This window comes from Laetiporus sulphureus (genome assembly GCF_001632365.1).
Source record: "Laetiporus sulphureus 93-53 unplaced genomic scaffold LAESUscaffold_24, whole genome shotgun sequence".
Taxonomy (NCBI): Eukaryota; Fungi; Basidiomycota; class Agaricomycetes; order Polyporales; family Laetiporaceae; genus Laetiporus; species Laetiporus sulphureus.
The window spans coordinates 171,550-196,114 of NW_024468533.1; the positions used below are offsets into that span (position 1 = coordinate 171,550).

A 24,565-nucleotide genomic window follows, 5' to 3' on the forward strand; every position below is an offset into this window, starting at 1 on the left:
TCTGCGTTGTCGATTTTATGTGTAGACAAATAGATTTTGCCATATATCAGTTACCGGGTGATGTAACAGTACATCATGATGCAATACGGGCTTATAAACAGGCCGACTGTGAACCGCTTCATACTTCACAGTCCAATCTCTCTACCTAGACATGTCTATCACCACATCTGAAGCAACCGCTATATTGGAAGAAATGTGCGCCTCTTCAGATAGTTGAGACATACTGCATTGAACGATGTTTCATCAGCTTTCCAGAAAACTATGCCATCATTGCCGGCGCAGGCCAGTCGGGCATTTGCCCTTTATTACTGTTTGATCGCTGACCATTTTCATTCGAACAGCGCTCATACTCTTCGACCATGCCATAACATTTGGCCAGGAAGTCCAGCTGTTCTGGGGTGAACGATCATTCTCCGCATGGTTGTTCTTTGCCAATCGGATGCTCGCACTGGTCTATGCTAGCATTTCTGTTTGGTCCGTCATGAACATCTATACAGTAGCGGTATGCTGTTTAATATCACCTCAAATTGGTATATCTTTAATTCATTGATATTGTAGAGGTGATTTGTTCCCTGTCGCTACGTTTATCCGTATCTGACTGTTATAATGTTGTAGTTGTATGGCAAACTTTATGGCGAGCAATGTGGTTTTTGATCTCCTTGCGGTAATCTCACAGGGTAAGCTGGCATGCTTCATGACAAATTATCACAGCTCACACTGTAGCGAAGTGGTTACAATGTTACGAGTATACGCCGTGACAGGTGGCGACCGACGACCTGTTATGCTCGTCGCATTGATGACGGTCCTCAACGTGGTCTTTGATGCCTACACTGGTACGCCTCCTCTGGTCAGGACATATTCTTGATTGACTGACGACGAATCGATGAGCAGAATTCGCCCAAATATCATATTCCGTGGTCATATTGAATAGGACAGCCATATGCAGCCAGTCCTACGCTTCAAGTTCAGAAAAAGATGTCGTTACAAGGTTTGTCAACCAGTATCGCCAATGAATCTGTACTTGCTAATTTGTTATTCAATAGATGTGAGGTCGAACTCAAGAATGCTTTCCTGCACACTTTTTTGACAATCCCGCTGCAGTGGAAATAGCCAGTAGTGCCTTTGCTGCAGTCGCTGCCATCATGACGCTCGCAATCTTGTGGCGCAAGCTATATGTTGACCATAGACCAGTGATCGCTGATCTCCTGTCTACAAGGAATCCGTCGCTTGCAGCGCAGCTACTCAGAGACGGTATGGCTATCGGACAATGACTATGGATTTCTGAGCTCACATCGCATTTGCGTCCACCATTTTCATAGGCACAATCCAACTGACGTGAGGAGTGGAATCTCAAACAATTTGACAACGTCTGAAGCATATCATTTAGAGTACTACTACTACTGAACTTGCTATTGACCGTATTGACATTCGTGAACTCCGTAAGTGCGTGCTCTTTCCGCCCACTCCATATCTTCTGCAAAATGCTAATCACTCTGCTGCACATGACTATGCATATGGCAGGATGCTACATATATCATCGCATATTTGGAATACTCGTGAAGCAACCCTCTTACATTCTCTCTACCAATGACACGCTGACAATTATACAGACTCGTTCCCATTCTGATCTCTCGTGTCCTCCTCAACATCCGAGCCGCAGCGCAGTCCACGCGCGGAGAACAATTCCAAACACCCTCTTTCGTCCGGTCGCGGCGTGGAGTCCAAACACAAGACGACGTCGAAAACATGTCGTTCGAATTAAACGTCCTCAACAGCACCGAACAAGCCCCGCAGGGCGATCGCTCTCACCCGCAAGAGTCTATTGACCGTGATGACATTGTTGCTGTATCGCGGAGCACGGTGAACGACGTTGTTACTGCCGGCGATGCTCAACAGGATGTGAACGAGGAAGAGGGGATAAACGAAATCGAGGAAGAGGTGCTGTCGGATTGGGAGGATGATGTGTAAGGGGAGAGAATTTGCTTGCGATTCAAGTTTGTGAGTGGCACGTCGACCTTCGTACTCCCCGTCTCATCCGGCTGCATCTCGCAGACCTTCTATAATTTGTTGCGTTCTTTTCGTCTCGGCTCCGCACAATATGGCCATTGGCGTTTCAAGTTTCGTCGCAGGGCTTCACAGCCAACCTCAGCAGATACAATTGCATTATAGATAGGCTCGTCTAATATGTTTCTTCTTTCACTGCTCCTCTCCATGATATCTATCATCACTTTCCTGCGTGCCTGGTACCACGTGCCTACGCCTCGCTTCCCTGAGAGAACCACTCAAAGCAGTAAATCGCACGACACGCGGATCGTGTCTCTATGGTGCAACGGCTCCGTATGCTACGAGCCATTTATCTCCCGCTGCAATACGTAGCTGAAGAGCACTGTTTGGGGGGGGGGGGGGGTTCCCCGCGCTAAGGCCAGGTTGAGCAGACTGTTCCCCACCGAGGTTTCATTGCGCTGCACCGGTCATTCATTGGTCAAGACTGAGAGCTGCTCCATCTACGAATATTGCGGCCACCTCCGGACGCTCGACGAGCTCTGAGAGCGAATTGCAGGCCTTCTTCACTTGCACCTCACGATATGAGCCTAAGGCGCGAATGTTCAGCAAAGTAGCCTTGCATTCATCTCCAATGCTGGCGCCATTGTGCATCGGAAGAGAGGAGAGGCATGACCATTTCCGAACCAAGCCTATAGACTTTATCATGAACGGTCCCTCCCATTAGATGATGCTGGTGTTTCAAAATCGCTCAAAGGACGTGAGGCGGCGTGTCTGAGTAGTTCGCATCCACGGGTCTGCACGATTGTTAGCTACCTTGACAGAATTGAGAATAAAGCCGACCGCTTAAACATGCGTGTATAGATTACTGACCTGGATGGCGAAATCAATCACTTGAATACTCACTATGTTACGACGCATACCGAATGCTAATGCTGTAACGTCTCCCCCACTCTGCGAACACAATGTGCTAAGACTGCATGGCGTGGACGTGATCAAGCAATGGAAGACCGATTAATCTCAAGAAGAATCGAATGTTGCGTCGCGCAGAACAATAGCTCTATCTCCTCGCAAGAAAATACGTGACACCACTGTCGGAAGGTCACTCAGAGTGAGCATTGTCGACGATGGAATCCAAGTATGCCGCTATCGAGTTAAACCCGCCGGTGAAGGGTACCCATAAATGCTGATAATAATGAGTACGGTGCTATGGCCATTAGATATCGCGTCGCTTACAGACAGAAACTGTGTATTCGAGTGTGCAAATGCCACGCAAGCGTCGTATTGATGCGCAAGGGTTGTAGACATGGAAGTGTTGACATTATTTCGGTATGTATTCTGTTCGCGCTCTATTTGCAAGTGGTTAGAACACTACGATTCGTTCAGTCAGAAGGTGAAAGCTCTCCAAGGTCTGATGTCTATCATTAATGACCCATGACCCTGTCGGCGTATCAAACGGACGTTGTACAGCATCACGGTTCTTCACAACAAACATCGAAACCGGAGGCCGACGTCGAAGAGAGGTCCACCCATGGCCACGCAGCGCCTAGTGCAGGAAGTCGGCGCTCACATTAACGTCGCTGCTTGAAAGCCTCGAACTCGTCCGAACTTCATAGAATCCCCTCGCGCAGTCGCAAGCTCCAAGTAGCCGGCTGGTCACTGTGAAACGGGCAGTCAACTCGTTCAAATGGAAAGAGGGAACTCACGGGATGGGCGCCGAAGAGAGATGCATGAGGTGAGAGTTTGCGTCGGGCTTAGCTCAGATTGCGAGGACGTGTGGCAACGAGGACGAATCCACGCAGGTGGATTATTGGGACGTCGGTGCGTAGTGTTCCTCGTGGACGAAGGGCGGTGAGTTGTCTGATCTCTGCGTGATTGCGGGGAGGCAGATTATGAAGCAGATCAATTAGAGTGCAGATCGATTACGTGCGTGCGCACCAGTGCAGCGCCGCTGCTTTCTCCTGCCACAACTGTTCATACCACAAACGTGTCATTCACAGAGCGTTGCATTATAGGTCATGAACGTTTGGACGTTGAACGCTAGCATCAGCATGCTCGCTCTACCCTTGAAGTCACGTGGACAACAATCGATACAGGTGTCGGATAACGGGTGGGCAGTTTCACGATAACCCGGCGGCCAAAATTGGTAGCAAAGGCTGAGTGCGGAGCTGCTCACCTGCCGCTGTTGGAAAATCCACGGATAACCTTGGGAATACTGGACAAGCTAGTACTCAAGGTGGAACTGGGGGCGGCCGCGGCATCGGTTTTAATCCTGCCGCCTGGTACGGAGCATCCGCCGAAGTGATCGCAGCTGAAAACGACCGGCGCAAGGCGGACAACGCTGACAGAGCCCGCCGTCGTGCAAGTGATGAAGAAACCGACGACGAACTCTTGCTGGATGACGACGGACTCGAGAGGCCGGGTCTCTCTGGCAGCGGCACTACTCCTCCAACTCCTCCGAGTCCTCCTGGTCAGACTCAACTATCAGGTGCACTGCAAGGCCTTTCTCCTACCCGTCGACAAGCTATCCTCAAAGCGGTCGAAGCACTCACTAAGCAGGCGCATACACCCACCCCGCCGCATACATCGACTCAGTCTAACGGCGGGTCAACCTCCGCCCCTACCTGCGGGTAGTCCTTCGCTCACACAACTGTATTTACACATCTTCGAGACCGCCTTCGGGGGTCTATAAATATTGTGATTAAAAAAGAGCGCCACACCAACAAAACTTTAGATGCCCATTAAGCTCTCAGTGCGCCGTCCGGCCGCGCACCTTTCTCCCGATCTCGGTTGCCTTCATACACCCTGCCCGTGATCACCGCCGCAGCGCCTCTTCTATGCCTCGCCCGCATCTCATCTGCCTCGGCAGCTCCGCTGCATGCCAAATCAATCATCGAGACTGCGCTGCGGCACACCACGGCGCATTCATCATGCACTTCCGGAATCCGAACGCACAAATTAGTCCGCACATAGCAGCAGTGATTTCGGCCTCTGTATTACCGACTTGCACGCTAACCAGAATATGAGAGTGTATGCACCTGCACGCGCTCTTGCGCAAGCTTGTATGTGCGGTCAGATCGCCGCTTCAGTTGGATATCTCTAGGAACGTTCTCTCAAAGTCCGTGAATCGGGCGGGCGGTGAGTGTATAATCATCACGGTAGCCAGCAACAGGTCAAGAAATTGATAAGTTCTTTTCGCGATCCCTCATATGAGATGCGGGATTCCTTCATTCCGAACTGCATATCTCGTTCAGTTGCTGCTTCTGTTCACGTATGGATGATAACGTCATTCCTTCTGAGCCACTACCTGCGTCGACGAATTTATGTATAGACGAACAGGACATATATCGGTATACGGGTGATGTAGCAGTACATCATGATGGAATATGGGCTTATAAACAGGCCGACTGTTAGCCAGTTCATAGCCCATAGTCCAATCTCTCCAGCTACACATGTCTATCACAGCATCTGAAGCAACCACTCTATTGGAAGGAGGGTGCGTCTCTTCACACGGTTGGAACTGTACTGCATTGAATGATGTGTTATCAGGTTCACACAAGATTATGTGCTTATCGCCGGTGCAGGCCAGTCGGACGTTTCACGCTTATTATTGACTGGTCATTGACGATTTCCATTCCGACAGCACTCATATTCTTTGAAAACGTCATTACATTCGGCCAGGAAGTTCAGCTGTTCTGGGGCGAACGATCGTTCTCTGCATGGTTGTTCTTTGCCAATCGGATGCTCGCATTCGCCTATGCTAGCATTTCCGTCTGGTCCGTCATGAACATTGATACAGTAACGGTACGCTGTTTAATACCCACCTCAATTTGATACATCCTCGACTTATTGATATTGTAGAGGTGATTTGTTTCCTGTTGCGATATTTACCCGTGTCTGACTGTTATTATCTTATAGTTGTATGGCAAACTTCATGGCGAACAATGTGGTTTTCGAACTGATTGCGGTCATCTCAGCGGGTAGGCTCGCATGCTTCATGACAAATCATCGCAGCTCAAAATGTAGCGAAGTGGTTACGATGTTACGAGTATACGCTGTGACAGGTGGCGACCGACGACCTGTCGTACTCCTCGCATTGATAACGGTCCTCGTCGTGATCTTAAATGTCTACATTGGTACGCTTCCTCTGGTTAGGACATATTCTTGATTGACTGACGACGAATGGGCGAGAAGAATTTGTCCAAGCATCATATTATGTGGTCATATTGAATAGGACAGCCATATGCAACGAGTCGTATACTTCAACTTCAGCGCAAGATGTCGCTACAAAGTGTGTAAACCAGTATCGCCAGTAAACCCGTACTTGCTAATTTGTTATTCAATAGATGTGAGTTCGAACTCAACAATGCTTTCCTTTACACTTTTTGACAATCCCGCTGTAGTGGACATAGCCGATAACATCTTTTCTGCAGCCGCCGCCATCATGACGCTCGCAATTCTCTGGCGCAAGCTATACGTTGAACATAGACCAGCCATGGCTGACCTCCTGTCTACGCGAACTCTGTCGCTTGCAGCGCTACTGCTGAGAGACGGTATGGCTATGGGACAGTGCTCACAGATTTCTGAGCTCAAATAGCATTTGTGTCCACCATTTTCACAGGCACAATCCAACTGACGTGAGGAGTGGAATGGGAAACAATTTAAAAATGTCTGAAGCATAATACTCAGAGCACTACTACTATTGAACTTACTATTGACGGTGTTGACATTCGTGAACTCCGTAAGTGCATGCTCTTTCCGCACACGCCATATCTTCTGCAAGATGTTAATCACGCTGCCGCACATGACGATGCATATGGCAGACTGCTGTAGTTGTCGTCGGATATTTGGAATTCTCGTGAAGCAATCCTCTTACATTTTCTCTACCAATGCCACACTGATGATGTTATAGACTCGCTCCCATCCTGATCTCTCGTGTCCTCCTCAACATCCGAGCCGCGGCGCAGTCCACACGCAGAGAACAATCCCAAACACCCTCTTTCGTCCGGTCACGGCGCGGAGTCCGGACACAAGACGACGTCGAAAACATGTCATTCGAGTTAAACGCCCTCAGCAGCACCGAACAAGCCCCGGCGAGCGATCGCTCTCATCCGCAAGAATCTGTTGGACATGATGAAATTGTTGCCGAACCGCGAAGCATGGCGCGCAACGTTGCTATTGCCGGCGATGCTCAACAAGACGTGAAGGAGGAAGAGAGAATGGACGATGTCGAAGAAGAGATGCTGTCAGATTGGGAGGATGACGAGTAAGCGGAGAGAATGGTTTGCTTGCGGTTCAAGTCTGTAAGTGGCACGTCGACCTTCGTACGCTCCGTCTCATCCGGCTGCATCTTGCAGATCTTCCATTCAGAATTTCCTGTGCATTTTGTCCCTCTTTGCTCCGTACGATATGGCCGTTACGCATTTCGAACTTCGTCGCAGGTCTTCACAACCAATCTTAGCAGATACACTCTCACTGTAGATCTCGTGTAATATCTTTTTGTCTCAACTACCCGTGCCGCTTGTGTCCGTCATTACATTTCAGCATGCCTGCGACGGCATGTCTTGTGCTCCGTTCCCTGAGAGAAGCGCTCAAATTGGTAAATCGCACGACACATAGACGGTGGATTCATATTGTGCAACAGCTCCGTAGGCTGTGAGCCAGTTTCTCATGCTACGATACATAGTTGAAGAGCACTGTTGGGGCGAGCATCCCCGTGCTGAGGCAAAGTTGAGCAGAATGTTCCCCAGCAAGGTTTCGTTTCGCCGCGCCAATCGTCAAGACTGAGAGCTGCTCCATCGATGAATATTGCGGCTACCTCCAGATGCTCGATGAGCTCCAAGAGCGAATGACAGGCCTCCTTCATTTGTGCCTCGCAGTATGAGGCTCAGACGCGAATGTCCAGCAGTGTAGCTGCCTTGCATTCATTCCCGATGCTGGCGCCATGATTATGCACCGGAGAAGACGAGTAGCATGACTATGTCCGAACCAAGGCCATAGACTTTATCATGAACAGTCCCTCCGATCAGATGATGCTGACGCTCCAAAATTGCCCAGGAGAACGAAAGGCGGAATGTGTGATCATGAGCAGTTCGCGCCCTTGGGTTCCACATGATCCTCACTAGCTACCTTGACAGAGTTGAAAATTAAAGTCGACTGCTTAAACATGCGCGTATAGATTACCGGACCTGGATGGCGCAATGCATCAGCCGGATACCCGCGTGACGACGCCTGCGGAATGCTGATACCGTAACGTCTCTCTCACTTTGCGAACACAGCGTGGTAAGACTGGTGTGGCGTTTGGTGGACGTTATCAAGCAATGGAAGACCGATTAATCTCAAGAAGAATCGAATGTTGCGTCGCGCAGTACAACAGCTCTATCTCCACGCAAGAAAATACGCGGCACCAGTCGGAAGGTCATTGAGAGTGAGCATTGTCGACGATGGAGTCCAAGTAATGCCGCTGCCGAATTTTTCCCGCCGGTGAAGGGGTGGTCATAAATGCTGATAATAATGAATACGGTGCTGTGGCCATTGGATACCGCGTCGCTTAGAGACGGAGACTGGTGCGTGCGAGTTTGGAATTGCTGGCGTAGACCGCGGCCGCCAGATACATTGCAAAGTTGGTCCGATGCAATGCTCAGGGAGAGAGCGATCGATCGCATATAGTAAGGCATTCGACACGCGAGTATCGTACTATTGATGCGCAAGGGTTGTAGACATGGAAGTGTTGACATTATTTCGGTATGTATTCTGTTTGCGGTCTACTTGCAGATAGTTAGAACACTCGTTCAATGAGAAGGTGGAAGCTCTCCGAGATCTGATGTCTACAATCAACGACCTACGACCCTGTCGGCATAGCAAACGGACCTTGTAGGGCATCACGGCCTTTCAGAACAAAGACAGGTAGCAGACGCCGACCTCGAAGAGAGGTTCACCCGTGACCACGCAGCGCCTAGTGCAGGGAGTCGGCATTCACACTAACGTCGCTGCTTGAATGCCTCGAACCCGTTCGAATTTCATAGAAATAGAATCCCCGCATGCAGTCGCAGGCTCCGACTGGCTGGCTGGTCACTGCGAGGACCTAGACCGCCGGGTCCAGTTAGCGTAACGGGCAGTCAACTTGTTCAGATGGGCAGAGGGAAGTCACGGGACGGGCGCCGAAGCGGATTGAATAGAGATGCATGAGGTGAGAGTTTGCGTCAGGCTTGGCGCAGGTTGCGAGGACGTGTGGCAACGAGGACGAATTCATGCAGAGGGATTATTGGGATGCCGGTGCGTAACGTTCCTCGTGGACGAAGGGCGGTAAGTTGTCTGATCTCTGCGTGATTGCGGGGAGGCAGATTATGAAGTAGATCAATTAGAGTGCAGATCGATTACGTGCGTGCGCACCAGTGCATCGCCGCTCCTTTCTGATGCCAGGCCTGTTCATATCACCATCGTTTCGTTCACAGAGCGCTGAGGTCATGAACGCTAGCATCAGCATGCTCGCTCTACCTCGTAGTCGCGTGGACAACAATCGATAGAGGCGTCGGATCACAGCGGGCGGCTTCGCGATAACGCAGCCAACATTGGTGGTATAGGCTGAGTGCGGAGTTGTTCAGAGAGGCATGGGAACGCATCAGGCGTGACCTCGGACACTGCGATCTGCGAATAGCAGCGACGACGGCGCGTGCGGCCCTGAAAGGACGACAATTGAGTGGACCGGGAGTTCAAATGAGAGAAACGCGGTGAACGACAGACATGAGATTTGGGCGCGAGAGACTCATGTTGTCATTTGATGCGGCTTCTGTAGTATGACACGCTCGCGATCGGGGATGAGCAGGTGCAGGCCGACGGTGCTCTAGAACTGGAACACACTGCAGCCAATACAAGTCGGAGTTGCAGAGCGTGTCAGCGTGCACGAACATCCACACGGTGCACCTGCCAGCTCTTGGAATGCAGGTTGGCCAGGGATGATTGCGAGTTTGCCGACCGATTAATTGTCTTTGGCCCTTAAGATGTATTGTCGATGTCGTCAACTTGATTCGCTCGGTAAGTGATCCCAGGCAGATGGCGCGTAACCGAAGGATGAATTGAACGTCCGGCGTATCTATGACACGGGATATCTAGTAAGTATGCGACAAACTTTAAAGTTTGCTGACGGTGTCGGCTGACGCTTTGGAAGCGTGCCCTCGGAAAGGTTGCACCACATGCCTTCTCCCATATTTGATGGTGGGTTCAGCGTAAACGGTAAATGACTAGCTAGATGGTGCCGTGAGATGACTCCGTGCGTGAGAGTTCCTGTGAGAATCAGTCCAGTACGTGTGCTGCGCAGCCTCGAAAGAGTCAACAATGAGTTCGTTACGAGAGAATATGACAGGACTGTCAGACGGCCACACCGCACAATGACCGGAGGAATGTTCTTTACGCAACCATGTGGACGTACCTCTGAACTCTGAAGCACATTAGATTTTCCGTCTCTATGCGAGGTTCCGGTGAAGACACATGTAAATGATGACGTATTAAGGGCAGCGAATGATACCCTTCGAGAGAGATTATTCGTAGCAGGTGGGTATTGGCAACGGAGACTGGGCGGAGCATACAGGATGTGCGGAATTTATAAAATACCAATTGAGTGCCCGGTCGTCGTTTTTCTACATCGGCCATCAGACGACCCCGGTCACTTCGCTGACGGCGGCATCCTTCTGAGCACATGCCACTTCAAGCGCTTTCCAGTTTTCAGGTCTCAAGGGATGTTCACTCATGATTAGCTCTCGTACTTCGATGTTCATAAAGGTGAACCAAATCATTAGCGAAATTTGGATTGAAACAATGAATTAATAGCCTCGCCGCAGCGGCCCAACACTGCGTAATAAGCCGACCATCGTGAACAGATCGAACTGTTAGCGATGTGCCGGTAGCACACAATAATCTCGCTTCACAATAGCTAGCAGATGACGTTCTCAGCGGCCGTTCTAGGAAACTCAGGGAAACCGCTGAAGGTTACGCTCGCAAGAGAGGAGCTCCTCAGCGTAAAGCACTGGCGTCGGCTAGTTTCGACACAAGTGGAGCTTCAATGTCCGTCCCGACGGCGGATGCTGTTGCTTTGAGGAGAAGCTGAGATGCTGCTTTAAGGCCATGGAAGAGGTTCTGTCGATCTTTTGACTAATGGAAAGTCGAGACTCACGGAATAGCGATAATTATTGCTAGCCGTGCTGATTACTGCTGTTGTCTTTTGCCAAAGCTGCCTTTCAGTTCGCTATAGGCAGCGAGTACATGGCAGGTTCAAGATCATACCACCGTATTTCTGTATACGCGCAGTAGGCCTGGTTCATGTACTTCGGGCCTCAGGCCTCAGGACCAGAGTAGCTTCCATGACGAGTGTACGTTCCGTCAGGGCGCCATGACCGCATCTTGCTCGCAGGCTCTCTGGCAAGTTCGCGACGATCCCCAACCGCGGCGTTACATATCAGCAAGTCGGTTCTCCGGATGCCATGAAGACAGTAGTTGAAGGAATGTGCCTACCGATCTCAGCGAGTTACGAACCACATTTTCTCCCCACTTGATGAGTCGATTTCCCACTCCGCGATCTCAACCAAGCGTCTTCAATTCCTGCTTGACACAGATTGCCACCTTCTCCACTAGCACGTCTTTGAGATTGGTGGCGACTATGAAAGCCTTCATCACATTGGGGGCGGTCCAATGTCTTTTCTTGACGACGCAGTCCGCGGAGATGACGGAGCCTTGCCTATTTCTAGTCGAGATGCGTGCTGGCAATCGTAATCCACTCTGAGATTCTTTTGACCACGCTGCTAAGTTAGAGCTTGGAGCACGACCGACTTGGAAGGGCCAAACGTTGCAAGTCGTAGCTCGGCTTTCGGCGCAGGTCCGACCATGGTGTTCAGGGTCCTTGGTAGAGCGCCCAAGATCTTCCCTTTATGGTGTTGTCCGTTGGAAAAGCGGATTTCGACGGTGGATAGCTTATCCCGCACAGCGCATGCGTCGCCAGTGTTGTGCACAGACGTGGCGGTCGATGCGAGGCATTGTGTTGGCGTTGCTCGTAGGGAAGCTGGGAGGTGGAATATGGGGGCAGTGTGGCTGTGTTTTGTTAAGCGAGCGGAAAGTGGGGTGAAAATATGCTGCGTGAAAGGCCGACAACGCGTGCTGTCTGAGTTGTTGCAGCTTCGCGATCCGATATTAGCCAGGTCCCTCCTGTCGTCTGCATTCCCCGACTCGCCGTCCTCTTTTCCTCCATCCTCAACAGCGATGGCGGCGATGCCTCCCATCGTCGATTATCGCGCGCACATCGCGCATCCTTTCCTCCAACATTTGGTCGCTCTCTTGTCCATCTACGAGCTCGGCCCACTATCCTCCCCGATACCCAGATACGATGGTCCCTCCGACTGGCAGACCGACAGCATCCTCCGCTCCCTCGGTGCCATGGCCCGTCGCATGTATACCGCCGAGGAGGCCCTCGCATCCATCAAGGCGTCCGAGAGCTGCGGCCCAGAGTCAAAGAAACGACGCAGCGTCGGCGACAGCCCTCCTATCAGCAGCAGCAGCTCTTCCAGCTCGCGTAGCGATGCGGCCGAGGCCGGCAGCGCCATCAGCCAGACCGCCACCTCTTCTTCACCGTTTTTCGTCGCCACTCCCACAAGCTCGGTCGAAAGCATTTCCAGCACCATGAGCAGCACGGACGTGGAGATGTTCGATAGTCTTAACTCTGAGGGTGAGCCCACCCCCTCTGTCCCCCGACCTGCCGCCGCACGCAGTGGCTCAAGACGTACTCCTTCCCCCATGACGATTTCCCTTGAAGGTATCGTCAATCCCATGGAAAACCCGAAGCTCTTCAGAGCTAATTCGACCGGTTCGGTCTCAGCGCCGGCCACATCTCACGCCGACCACGTCTCATGCCCCAGCTGCGGCAAGATCATCACAGACAGTGCTACCATCGCAAAGGTCAACGCATACACCGGTGAATCGATCGTCTCCCCCCTCGTCGTCCCTCCCGGCCCCTTGGCGGCCGCTGCCTTTGAGAGTGGCATGAGCGCCGTCGAGGAGCTCAAGCTTTTAAAGGCACAGGTCCAGGATGTTGCGCGTGTCTGCAATGCAGTCGCTCGCGGCGACTTGTCTCAGAAGATTACGGTGCCTGTACAGGGTGTGGTCATGGTTCAACTCAAGGAGGTCATCAACGCAATGGTGCGTCACTCCTCTCTCAGTGCCTCGCAGTATGATGCCGATCTGCTCGTTTCCTCCAGGTGGACAAATTGGGTCAATTCGCAAAGGAGGTTACTCGTGTCAGTCAGGAAGTCGGCACAGAAGGGTGCGTATTACTAATTATGGCTGCTGCACGACGAACATGCTCATATATGCCCCCGCAGCAAATTGGGCGGTCAGGCACTCGTGTTAGATGTCGAAGGCACATGGCGCGAGTTGACGGGCGTCGTCAACAAGTTGGCGGCCAATTTGACAAACCAGGTCCGGTCTATCGCTAAGGTCACCAAAGCCGTCGCACTGGGCGACTTGTCGAAGCAGATCGAGGTCGATGCGCGCGGTGAAATTCTCGAATTGAAGAACACGGTCAACGGCATGGTGGTTCGCTTGCGGACTTTAGCGGCTGAGGTCACTCGGGTAACATTGGAAGTCGGTTCTAAGGGTAAATTGGGGGGTCAAGTTCACGTGCCGGACGTCGAGGGAGTATGGCTGGAGTTGACTCGGAACGTAAGTGGCACTGATCTGCAAAAACCGCCTGTCATCTTACAAAACGCCGATGCTGATTGGCTCGCTAATCTAGGTCAATCGCATGTGCTCGAGTTTGACAGATCAAGTGCGGTCGATAGCGAAGGTCACTACGGCCGTCGCCAAGGGTGATTTGACGCAGAAGATCGAGATTGAGGTCGAGGGTGAGATGCTGACGTTGAAGTGCACTGTGAACTCCATGGTGGACCAGTTGAGCGCGTTCGCATCTGAGGTCACTCGAGTCGCTTTGGAGGTCGGTACGCAGGGTATCTTGGGCGGTCAGGCGAAGGTCGAAGGAGTCCAGGGCACCTGGGCCGACTTGACGCGCAACGTCAACGTAAGTATCTTTCACTTTTTCTGCCCGATTGACTATCGCGTCCGCACATATGTCTAATTGGCCCGTTCGCAGAAAATGGCTACCAATTTGACGGATCAGGTGCGGTCGATCTCGGAAGTCACTAAGGCTGTCGCCAACGGTGACCTGAGCCGGACGGTCAACGTCGACGTCCAGGGTGAAATGCTCGACTTGAAGACTACTGTGAACCAGATGGTGGCCCGGCTATCCGTATTGGCGAGCGAAGTCACGCGAGTGTCGCTGGAAGTCGGCACTGAGGGTATCATGGGTGGCCAAGCGTACGTTCCGGACGTTCAGGGCATGTGGAAGGTAGTGTCCCGTTTCTTGCTCACACGCTGTGATGGCGTCATTGATGGCGCTCGCTTCGGTGACAGGTCTTGTCGGATAACGTCAACCTGATGGCAATGAATTTGACCAACCAGGTGCGGTCGATTGCAGAGGTTACGAAAGCCGTCGCGGGCGGAGACTTGACGAAGCGCATCACGGTCGACGTGCGCGGAGAGATGCTTGACTTGAAGAAGACGGTGAACGGCATGACGGAAAGTTTGAGCGTGTTCGCGGATGAGGTCACTCGGGTCGCTAAAGAGGTCGGAACCGAGGGCAAGTTGGGCGGTCAAGCTCGTGTGACGAATGTTGGAGGTACCTGGAAGGTTTGTTTCGCTTTGAAAGCCTTTTACTGCAGATGTTGAACATCGCTGCTCAACAGGACTTGACGGACAATGTCAACGTCATGGCTGCGAACGTGAGTCGGCCACTACGCCCGGGAAGAAACGGCTACTGATCGCTTGTCATCTAGTTGACGTTACAAGTGCGGACTATTGCTGTGGCTACGGTACATCTGATAGCTATTCGTGCAAGGGCGATCTCGCTGATCTGGACTATAGAGAGCTGTCGCCCGCGGTGACTTGACGCGAAAGGTCATCGGTGTCTCGGTATCTGGAGAAATGCTCGACTTAGTGAACACCATCAACTCCATGATTGACCAGTTGGCGATCTTCGCTGCCGAGGTGAAAAAGGTCGCAAGAGAAGTCGGGACTGAGGGTAAGCTTGGTGGGCAGGCCGAGGTCGGCAACGTTGAGGGTATCTGGCAGGACATCACGTATGACTTTCCATGCTGATGCTTCATGATCGCGGATGCTAATGCGTGTTCAGGATGTCCGTGAACACCATGGCAAGCAACTTGACGACGCAAGTGCGAGGTTTCGCGCAGATCTCTGCGGCGGCTATGGACGGCGACTTCAGTCGGTTCATCACCGTGGAAGCCAGCGGAGAAATGGACTCGTTGAAGACGCAGATCAATCAAATGGTGTTCAACTTGCGCGACAGTATCCAGAAGAACACCGCTGCGAGGGAGGCGGCCGAATTGGCCAACAGGAGTAAATCGGAGTTCTTGGCGAATATGTCCCATGAGATTAGGTTCGTGCCTGTGTGGGACGTATGCGGGGCGGATGAACTGATGTGCCTGTGCAGGACACCGATGAACGGAATCATCGGTATGACGGAACTTACGTTAGACAGCGACCTGAACCGGTCGCAGCGTGAGAGCTTGCTCTTAGTGCACAGCTTGGCCAGGTCGTTATTATTGATTATTGATGATATTTTGGATATCTCGAAGAGTAGGTCTTCCTTTCTCATGTAGTTCGTCTGTTACTGATGCCCCTTGCAGTCGAGGCCGGTCGGATGACGATGGAGCAGGTGTCCTACTCGCTCCGCCAAACGGTGTTTGGGATACTCAAGACCTTAGTCGTGCGCGCGTCGCAGAACCAGCTCGACCTCACGTACGATGTCGATCCGGAGATTCCTGATCAGCTCATTGGTGACTCCCTCCGGTTGCGCCAAGTTATCACGAACCTCGTCGGGAACGCAATCAAGTTCACGCCGTCAAAGGTCTCCCGCAAGGGCCATGTCGCGCTCAGCTGCAGGTTACTGGCTTTGGATGACCAGAGCGTGACGCTGGAGTTCTGCGTGTCTGACACGGGTATCGGTATCGCGAAGGATAAGTTGACGATGATCTTCGATACGTTCTGTCAAGCGGATGGGTCTACGACTCGAGTGGGTGACTTTTGCGCCTTTTGTCGGCTACCGGCTGACGCCATGACAGGAATACGGGGGTACTGGTCTTGGGTTATCCATCTCGAAACGACTCGTAACGCTCATGCAGGGCAACATGTGGGTCGAGTCGGAGGTCAGCAACGGGTCCAAGTTCTTCTTCACCATTACGTCACAAATAAGCCCGATGTCGATGGAAGCGACGCTCAGCAAGATGCAGCCGTTCCAAAAGCGGAATATTTTGTTCGTCGACACGCTTTACGACCGGACGGGTGTGGTGCAGCGGATCCTGGAGCTCGGTTTACGCCCGTATGTTGTGCACGATGTGTCTGAGGTGGCAGACAAGGCGACCTGCCCGCATATCGATACCATTGTCGTGGATTCGCTCAATGTGGTATGTATCCAAGGTTTTCGCACGGTAGACTTCTGCTAACTGTTCTCTCTTTGTCGTTTTAGACAGAAAACCTGCGCGAATATGAGCATTTGCGTTATATACCAATCGTGCTATTGACACCGGTACGTCACGAATGTCTATCAGATGCGTTGAGTATGTTGACCGAATATCGTCTTTTCGCAGCAATCTACTCCTCGCCTCAACTGTACGTTGTGTCTCATTGTTCGATTGGACATGGCTGACCTATCGCCCTACAGTAAAATGGTGTCTGGATAACAGCATCTCGTCACAGGTCACAACACCTGTCACGGCGCAAGACCTGGCATCGGCGCTCATCTCGGCGTTAGAGTCGAACACGGTGACGCCTGTGGTAGCTGAGAACGACGTACCATACGATATCCTCATCGCGGAAGATAACCTTGTCAACCAGAAGCTTGCCGTGAAGATTCTTGAGAAGTATGGCCACCAGGTGGAGATTGCGGAGAACGGGTCGTTGGCGGTGGACGCCTTCAAGGCGAGGATCCAGCGGAACAGGCCGTTCGATGTTATTCTCGTACGTTGCGTCTTTCGTGTGCGTGATGTGATGCTAAGAAGTTATGATGGAAGATGGACGTGTCGATGCCATTCATGGGTGGTATGGAGGCCACCGAGCTTATTCGTGCGTACGAGACGTCACACGGCCTTGATCCCGTCCCGATCATCGCGTTAACTGCTCATGCAAGTGAGTATCAAATCAGCGTTACTGTCCTCCATCGCCAGTGCTAAGACGTTCGTTGCAGTGATCGGTGACAGAGAGAGGTGCTTGCAGGCTGGAATGGTAAGCCGAACGGGCGTTCCCTTCTATACAACTACTAATGAGTGTATGCGGTCGTTCAGGATGACCATATTACCAAGCCTTTACGGCGCAGTGATCTCATCAACGCAATCAACAAGCTTGCGGGTGAGCGCAAGGCGCATATGGCGCGCAGCCGTGTACAGCACCGGCAGCAGTTCCCTGTGGCAGCGCTCATGCGGGACTTCCGGTGAGAGATGTATACCAACTCTTGCGGACCCTTTTTCTCTCTGCCTCCACTCTTGTGTTCCGTCTGCATGGTCTGTTCGTCATTAAGATCCCTGTCCAGTAATCTCAATCATTTGTACGAGTATTGGCCTAAGTAGCAGATGCTATATGTCTCTCTTATTCCTGTAATTGTTGTATATCCCTCCTCGTACTGCTTATTTTCATTATTTTACATGTCTGGAAGGATCGCCGAATTAACGAGTTTGAATCTCACTAATAACGTTGGGTCCAAAACTGTTTCAAACACGTATACTTTGCTCGCGCTGTATGATCTGTGTCGAGTTCGTACCTAGCGCGAGGAACAACAGCCTGAGTAGGAAGAACGTTTGCTTACTAAGCAGACGCAAGAAGGGACGCGACCTGACGCGACGCGACGCGTATCAGTATAGTATCAGATAGTATCTTACCTCTTCACCTCTCGTTGCTCGTCCAGATTTTTGCTCAGTCCTCTGTGTGTCTAGCTTCCTCGTCATAAAGATCTATAGCTGGAATGGCTGACCGTCGACGTCCCGCTAGTGCCGGAGGCAAATCTGCAGAAAGTCTGGAGTTAGCAAGTAGGTCAAGTGCCCCCGGCGAGGCTGGGGGAGGACGCAAAGGCAACCGCGGGTCTATGTTCTTACTCGGAGCTCCAGCGGACATGATCGCGACTGGAAAGCGCACGGCATGCAGGGTGGACCGTCGTGCATGCGGGGAGGAAACTGAGGATGAGGACTCGTCGGACGACGACGATGCTGAACTGCCTGGAATTGACGATGCCAGCTTTGTGGCTTCCGATACTGTATTCCCTGCCCGGTCAAAGGTGCTGCAGTTGGCTGGAATCCTGCAGGCGCTCTCTCCGGCTGACCGAGACATCCTTATCAAGACGCTCGGACCGCTGGTTACCCGTGCGCATACATCCACCCAAGAGCTTGGTGGCACACCCGCAACCACGGCTGTTACCACGCGAAAGCTGTTTACCTCCGCGAACGAAAACGAACGCTCTTCAGATCTTTTCCAGGTATACAGCCTCAAAGTGCCCCCGGCCATCCTCATGCTCGCTGCAGCCCGCGTACACATCCCGCTTACCTTGACCACAACTGATGCCATAAGGAAGATGCATCACGACCCCACCGCCATCAAGACGAAGAAGGTCGTTACTGCCGATGGTCAGCGAATGTACTTGCTGGACGTCAGCGCGTGGCCGGACGAGGCTTCTCTCCCACCGGAGTTGTTCGGTCAGGCTTGGCACAATATGCTCAAGGTCTATACGAAGATCGGCGATGAGGTGGCGGAACGTTTCCGCACCCATTTGGACTATCTCCTTGCTCTGCGCGACTTTGTGAAGGATTACAAGGCCATTCTTCAATTCGATTGTGAGGTGCGCCGCGCATATATGAACGACCCACCAGGTTTCTTCCCTAAAGACCCCATGTACGACATCCGCTTCCATTCCATCAGCCTGGAGATTCTGTCAGAGAATCTCAGAACTGACTTACAGTCCCGCCATGACTCCTCACGCCGCTTCACGCCATATCCCCGTGGTGGTCGGGGTGACAGCCATGTTCGCATGAGTGAGGATCGTCCCCGGCCCTTTCAGGTTGGCAGGCGGGCCACATCCTCCACGCCGACCTGCCTCATCTGTGCGAGGACTGGGCACCACGCCGCTAACTGCATGCATACATCCATCCGGGACGGCCGTCCGACCATGTGTGTGTTTGTCGACCGACACCTCCTTGTCGACGCTACCCGCCAAGGACTTTGCGTCATTTGGAATCTCTCTGGCAAGTGCGCTGCGAAACGTTGTCCCAGGGGACGGCCCCATTCCTGCTCTCTCTGCGGCTCCCAGGACCATCATGCTGGCTCTGCAAAGTGTGTGCGTACGTGATCGCATATGTGGCCGATGCCTTCGAATGCCTTCTCCATCATCACTGCCTCTTCTCTGCCTCAAATCATCCGTGCTGGCTCCCCTTTCAGCGACTTTACTCCCCTTTCTTGCACTTTCATGCTAGAGAATCATAATTCTGCTCCGCTGCACCCTGCCGCCATCAATGCATATATCCAGGAAGAGCTCGATGCCGGGAGTCTTTTTGGGCCCTGTCCTCGTGTCGTGGTCGAACGTCTGCTTAGTTCGTGTTTTTCGCTCATCTCCCCTGGCCATGGTGTTTCCGTGAACGATCAAATAAACTCTAATGATTTCTTGACCCGCTGGGGCACCGCCGGTATGATAGTCGAAGTTGTGAGTCCTTCGTTTCGCTTCCAGTTTAGACTTTATGTGCGTCCCATCTCCTAAGTGTTTTTTTTCCTCTCCTGCGGCACTGTCCCATATGCTGGGGTTCATTTCCAGCTGTTGCCTCCGACTCATCCGCATTCTCACGGAGGTTGTCTCCAGCACTCTATGGAGCCCCTCCCCATCCTTATGGAGGTCATCTCCTTTGCTCTATGGGGCTCTTCCCCACTCTCTCGGAGATAATATCCGCCTATCCTATGGGACTTATCCTCACTCTCTCTCATGTTTATTTGGCATTTATGTCCTTCCATCCTCACGCTTCGTAACTTACCATCTGTGCCACGCGTTTTTTTAGGTCGCTGCTGCACCCGACGGAGCACAGACTGCTACTTTGGATGTCGAGGCGGCTTTCCGGGCTTCACCCGTTTGGCCTCCACACAAACGCTTTATCGTTGTGCAGCACGACGGTTCTTTTTATATCGACCATTGAGGATGGTCGGCGTTGGCACCGCGGGCATTTGTTTCCATTGTGAATGTGTAAAAAATGTAGTTAAGCGCAATTTAGTAGAGCGGTGGCGAATGAGCTTATGTCGGCAGGAAATGTCGCTGAAACCGTCATCGTCAGACTTTCTTTCTACATGCCGGCGTCTGTATTGAAACTTGACTGGCGAATGATCGGCACAACATAGGCTCATTGACAGACACAAGCAACACGGGTGAAAAAAGAACAATATTACACGAGATCTATAGTGCGACTTTATCTGCTGAGATTGGCTGTGAAGCCCTGTGACGAACCTTGAAATGCCAACGGCCGTATCGTACGGAACAAAGAGAAAAAAATGCACAAGGATTTCTGCATAGAAGATCTGCGAGACGCAGCCAGATGAGACGGAGCGTACGAAGGCTGACGTGCCACTCAGCAACAGCAAGCAAAAGTTCAATCTGATGACAGAGCTCTCTCTCCGCTCATACGTCATTCTCCCAGTCCGAGAGCATCTCTTCCTCGACATCGTCCATCCTGGCCTCTTCTTCGACCACGTCCTGTTGAGCATCGCCGGCAGTAACAACATTGTTTGCCATGCTTCGCGGTTCGACAACAATTTGATCACGTTCAATAGACTCTTGCGGGTTAGAGCGATCGCTCTCCAGCGCTTGTTCGGCGCTGTTGAGGACATTTAATTCGAATGACATGTTTTCGACGTCGGCTTGTGTCTGGATTCCACGCCGCGACCGGACGAAAGAGGATGTTTGGGACTGTTCTCCGCGCGCAGGTCGCACTGCGGCTCGGGTGTTGAGGAGGACGCGAGAGGTCAGAACGGGATACAGTCTGTGAAAATCGTCAGCGTGGCACTGGAAGAGAAAATGTAAGAGGATTGCTTCACGCGAATTCCAAATTTGCGATAACATCTGCAGCGCTCTGCCATATCCACAGTCATGTTCGGCAGAGTGATTAGCATCTTGCAGAAGACATGGTGCGAACGGAGAAAGCATGCACTTACGGAGTTCATGAATGACAATATGATCAGTAGTAGTAATGCTCTAGATGTCATGCTTGAGACATCGTCAAATTTTATCCAATTTCACTTCTCACGTCAGTTCGATCGTGCCTATGAGAATGGTGGGTACAAATGCTGTTTCAGCCCGAGCATCCATAGGCACTGTCCGACAGCCATACCGTCTCTGAGCAATAGCGCTGCAAGTGGCGGATTCCTCATGGACCGAAGATTAGCGGTGGCCAGTCTACGGCCAACATTTAACTTGCGCCAGAGAATTGCGAGCGCCACGATGCCGGCAGCCATGGCACAGACTGCAATGGCAATTTTCACTGCAGCGGGCTTGTCAAAGAAGTGTGGAGGAAAGTATTCTTCAGTTCAAACTCACATCTATTGAGAAACATGTTAGCAAGGATAGATTTATTAATGATACTGGCTTACACACTTTTTAGCGATATCTTGCGCTGAACCTGAAGTAAAGAATGCGTAGCATATGGCTGTTCTATTCAATATGATCACAGAATATGATAATTGGGCGAATTCTTCTCACCCATTTGCCGTCAGTCAATCAAGAATATGTCCCGAACAGGAGGAAGCGTACCGATGTAGACATCTATGACCACGTAGAGGACCATTGGCAACGCAAGGAGCACAAGAGGTCGTCGGTCGCCACCTGTCACGGCGTATACTCGTAATATCGTAACCACTTTGCTATATTTGAGCTGCGATGAGTTGTCGTGAAGCATGCCAGCCTACCATTTGAGATTACCACAATGAATGTGGAAACTAAATCGCTCGCTACGATGTTTGCCGTACAACTACGAGGTAATAACAGTCAGACACGGACAAATAGAGCAACTAGGGACAAGTCACCTCTACAATATCAATAAATCGAAGATGTATTAAACCAATGTGATTTGCAACAGCGTACCGTTACTGTATAGATATTCATGACGGACCAAACAGAAAGGCTAGCATAGACCAGTGCAAGTATCCGATTGGCAAAGAACAACCATGCAGAAGATGTTTGCTCGCCCCAGAAAAGCTGGACCTCCTGACCAAATGTAATGACATGGTCGAAGAATATGAGTGCTGTTTGAATTAAATTCGTCAACGATCAATCGGTAATTAGGGGGAAGGACTTGACTGACCTGCACCAGCGATAACAGCATAGTTTCCTGTAATACTGATAGTATATCCTTCAATGCAGTACGTCTAAACTGTGTGAAGAGACTCACGACTGTTCCAATAGAGTGATTGCTCCAGGTGTGCTGATGGCCATGTCTAAGTCGAGAGACCGGATTGAGGATTATGAAGTGGTTGACAGGCGGCCTGTTTATAAGCCCATATTCCATCATGATCTGAATCATGGAAAAGGAACCGACTTCGTGATCTGTTTCTGGCTGACGTGACAATCATCCCCTCACAGCCCGCCCGCTTCACCGACATTGCCAGAAGTTCCTACAGATCTCCAACTGAAGCGACGATATGACCGCGCATACAGGCTGGCGCAAGAGCGTGCGGGGGGATGGATTCTCATCCTCTAGTAAGCGCACAGATCGGTAATATAGAGGTTCTAGAACACTGATGCTGCTACGTACGTAATGACTATGCTGTGTAGTTTGGAGAGATGGCGTTTGGAGAGATGGCGCCGCATAGCTGCCACGGCAGTGACGCGCAGGGTGAAACGTGTGTATGAAGTGAAACTCAGCGTGCGGCTCGTAAACGGGGGGACAAACAACTAGGCGTCCAGACAACCAGCTACTGGAACAGCCACCATGCTGCATAGAAACCTGTGCGCTCGGACGATGGGCCAAGGGACCAGCAAAGCGGCGAAGAGGGGAGAGCGCCCATAGACACCGGATCCCCGGGACAGAAATGCGCGCTGACATTGACATGTACATCGTGAGAGGCACTCAAGTCTGGGCTTGTACTCGCGCAGCAAGCCAGCTGCAGCAGTGCTCGCGATCAAGGGATTCAGTGGGAGTGTAGGGGCTATGATTGTTGTTAGTGCCAAGTCTGAGACGATAGGCTGCGAGTGCGTACCGATGAAACACAGAGACATGCAGTATGCACGCAAAGATAAGCCCTCTTCGTCACGCATTTAGCTGCGCTCGTCTGCAAGCCCGTCATGTCTGGAACATATTCAGCACCATACAATGTAGGCGAAGGGAGACAGAGAACAAAAGGGTGAGCTTCAAGATCAGAGTCGAAATTCTATGGTTTGGAAGGCAAACAGCAGTCGACAAATTGAATACACCGGCCGGGCAATTTCTCCACGGCGACTGGAGAACGAGAGTTCCAAATGAAAGTCGAGAACCGAGTAGATGATCTCTCACAGAGACATCAGAAACGCACTGCAGTGTGATTGAAATGCCAGCCGTAAAAAGGGCTTGAAATATAGATCCTTATGTAAAAATCAGGAGATGGACACTAACTGCTTTGTCTCCCCGAGGAAGACCTGTAAAACCTCCTTTTTTGAGGCCCGAGGGAGGGTATAACAAGAGATATACAGCCAGCTGCTCCGAGACTTAAAGAGTCTTTAAGTTGTAACGTCGATGGGCGTCTAGTAGGAGGTTTGTGGTGTGGCGCTGCGGTCAACCTTGCACATACTGTCGCGCGATATGCCTAATGTCTGCATGTTCGTCTCCTTCTGCTCGCAACCTTGTGTATCAGCTGCCTCAGGGAGACCACAGCGGACGGGCTTATCCCAAGTGAGCATGCACCGTAACCTGCACAAGACAGTGGATCGGCCTACGCAAACAATCGGGTATCTCTGGTATCCTGCTCACGATAATGGTTCGACTCTCGGGTGCGTTCCCTGGCTGGGAGTGCCAAACGCCAGCAAGATCTCACAGCATCGGCAGTACATGGCAAATGCGTTAGGGGTGTACGCAGACAGCCACATACATCGTTAGGATGCGACTGGGTGACGACACTTGACGTGCAAGTACTGCACCGTGAAGTCGGCTGGGGATCCCAGATTCGAACAACATCTTGATGCTCGCAACGACGCGGCACGTCAAACGCGAAACAAGCTCCTCGGCTGCGTGTATGCGAGCCGGGCTGCCAGTGGTATCTCGATTTGTGTGGAGAGAATATCGAGGTGGACTGTAGGGTCGAGAATTTCCTGAGGGTGTTGACGGTACGTCGCTGCAGTCTTTAAATGCTGCCCAGGACTCAATGAAACCTTAGAATGTGCTCTGTATATCTCACATGGAGTCCTCTGTATACCCCGTTCGAAGCGCCTATTCGCCGACGACCGATCCAATATCTTCGTTTAAAG

The 24,565-nt window shown here is 51.6% G+C and overlaps 8 protein-coding genes across 8 annotated transcripts; 6 read left to right on the forward strand and 2 right to left on the reverse strand.

The window, feature by feature from the left end:
• Positions 1-10: 10 nt before the first annotated feature.
• On the forward strand, positions 11-2,239 carry LAESUDRAFT_726652 (uncharacterized protein). The gene is given in 13 exon segments (XM_040909076.1): positions 11-195; positions 248-282; positions 342-502; positions 614-677; positions 729-833; positions 892-988; positions 1,003-1,004; positions 1,102-1,251; positions 1,320-1,335; positions 1,388-1,443; positions 1,522-1,556; positions 1,611-1,998; positions 2,053-2,239. 12 exon segments carry the CDS (start codon positions 152-154, stop codon positions 1,824-1,826), a joined length of 981 nt encoding a protein of 326 aa, XP_040763458.1. The 5' UTR covers positions 11-151; the 3' UTR covers positions 1,827-1,998; positions 2,053-2,239.
• Positions 2,240-12,258: 10,019 nt separating this feature from the next.
• Positions 12,259-12,483, forward strand: LAESUDRAFT_655019 (uncharacterized protein; the record flags this gene model as incomplete). The annotated part of the gene is made up of 1 exon (XM_040904526.1): positions 12,259-12,483. A coding segment is annotated over one exon (225 nt), but the record flags the coding sequence as incomplete, so codon positions are not given.
• A 297-nt stretch (positions 12,484-12,780) lies between these two features.
• On the forward strand, positions 12,781-17,546 carry LAESUDRAFT_655018 (histidine kinase; the record flags this gene model as incomplete). The annotated part of the gene is made up of 19 exons (XM_040904525.1): positions 12,781-13,182; positions 13,242-13,306; positions 13,365-13,704; positions 13,778-14,059; positions 14,132-14,386; positions 14,452-14,727; positions 14,784-14,819; positions 14,874-14,909; positions 14,962-15,176; positions 15,230-15,493; positions 15,548-15,693; positions 15,744-16,129; positions 16,179-16,520; positions 16,583-16,642; positions 16,704-16,725; positions 16,778-17,073; positions 17,127-17,241; positions 17,300-17,337; positions 17,397-17,546. The coding sequence occupies 19 exons, from the start codon at positions 12,781-12,783 to the stop codon at positions 17,544-17,546; spliced, it is 3,726 nt and encodes a 1,241-aa protein (XP_040763460.1).
• Positions 17,547-17,817: 271 nt separating this feature from the next.
• Positions 17,818-19,688, forward strand: LAESUDRAFT_212352 (uncharacterized protein). The gene is made up of 2 exons (XM_040901601.1): positions 17,818-18,031; positions 18,097-19,688. Exon 2 carries the CDS (start codon positions 18,191-18,193, stop codon positions 19,442-19,444), a length of 1,254 nt encoding a protein of 417 aa, XP_040763461.1. The 5' UTR covers positions 17,818-18,031; positions 18,097-18,190; the 3' UTR covers positions 19,445-19,688.
• Positions 19,230-19,958, forward strand: LAESUDRAFT_212359 (uncharacterized protein). The gene has a single exon (XM_040901602.1). The coding sequence runs from the start codon at positions 19,451-19,453 to the stop codon at positions 19,847-19,849; it is 399 nt and encodes a 132-aa protein (XP_040763462.1). The 5' UTR covers positions 19,230-19,450; the 3' UTR covers positions 19,850-19,958.
• A 794-nt stretch (positions 19,959-20,752) lies between these two features.
• On the reverse strand, positions 20,753-21,585 carry LAESUDRAFT_759959 (uncharacterized protein; the record flags this gene model as incomplete). The annotated part of the gene is made up of 5 exons (XM_040912661.1): positions 20,753-21,113; positions 21,169-21,203; positions 21,286-21,325; positions 21,378-21,393; positions 21,462-21,585. 5 exons carry the CDS (start codon positions 21,583-21,585, stop codon positions 20,753-20,755), a joined length of 576 nt encoding a protein of 191 aa, XP_040763463.1.
• A 257-nt stretch (positions 21,586-21,842) lies between these two features.
• On the reverse strand, positions 21,843-22,624 carry LAESUDRAFT_212465 (uncharacterized protein). The gene is made up of 4 exons (XM_040901603.1): positions 22,518-22,624; positions 22,431-22,465; positions 22,211-22,371; positions 21,843-22,097 (listed from the first exon to the last, which is right to left on the reverse strand). Exons 1-4 carry the CDS (start codon positions 22,559-22,561, stop codon positions 22,032-22,034), a joined length of 306 nt encoding a protein of 101 aa, XP_040763464.1. The 5' UTR covers positions 22,562-22,624; the 3' UTR covers positions 21,843-22,031.
• Positions 22,625-23,420: 796 nt separating this feature from the next.
• LAESUDRAFT_779587 (uncharacterized protein) lies at positions 23,421-24,560 on the forward strand. Its single transcript, XM_040913841.1, has 2 exons — positions 23,421-24,437; positions 24,502-24,560. Exon 1 carries the CDS (start codon positions 23,904-23,906, stop codon positions 24,195-24,197), a length of 294 nt encoding a protein of 97 aa, XP_040763465.1. The 5' UTR covers positions 23,421-23,903; the 3' UTR covers positions 24,198-24,437; positions 24,502-24,560.
• Positions 24,561-24,565: the final 5 nt, after the last annotated feature.

Excerpts from the sequence above, each read along its gene's own strand:
- LAESUDRAFT_726652 (XM_040909076.1), top strand. The coding sequence starts at position 152 with ATGTCTATCACCACATCTGAAGCAACCGCTATATTGGAAGAAAT. Across the intron at positions 503-613 it reads TGAACATCTATACAGTAGCG|AGTTGTATGGCAAACTTTAT; the intron begins GTATGCTGTTTA and ends TTATAATGTTGT. Across the intron at positions 678-728 it reads CCTTGCGGTAATCTCACAGG|TGGTTACAATGTTACGAGTA; the intron begins GTAAGCTGGCAT and ends ACTGTAGCGAAG.
- LAESUDRAFT_212352 (XM_040901601.1), top strand. The coding sequence starts at position 18,191 with ATGTTCTTACTCGGAGCTCCAGCGGACATGATCGCGACTGGAAAGCGC.
- LAESUDRAFT_212359 (XM_040901602.1), top strand. The coding sequence starts at position 19,451 with ATGTGGCCGATGCCTTCGAATGCCTTCTCCATCATCACTGCCTCTTCT.
- LAESUDRAFT_212465 (XM_040901603.1), bottom strand. The coding sequence starts at position 22,561 with ATGGCCATCAGCACACCTGGAGCAATCACTCTATTGGAACAGTC. Across the intron at positions 22,466-22,517 it reads ATCACTCTATTGGAACAGTC|TATTACAGGAAACTATGCTG; the intron begins GTGAGTCTCTTC and ends ATATACTATCAG. Across the intron at positions 22,098-22,210 it reads TGAATATCTATACAGTAACG|TTGTACGGCAAACATCGTAG; the intron begins GTACGCTGTTGC and ends ATTACCTCGTAG.
- LAESUDRAFT_779587 (XM_040913841.1), top strand. The coding sequence starts at position 23,904 with ATGCCTAATGTCTGCATGTTCGTCTCCTTCTGCTCGCAACCTTGTGTA.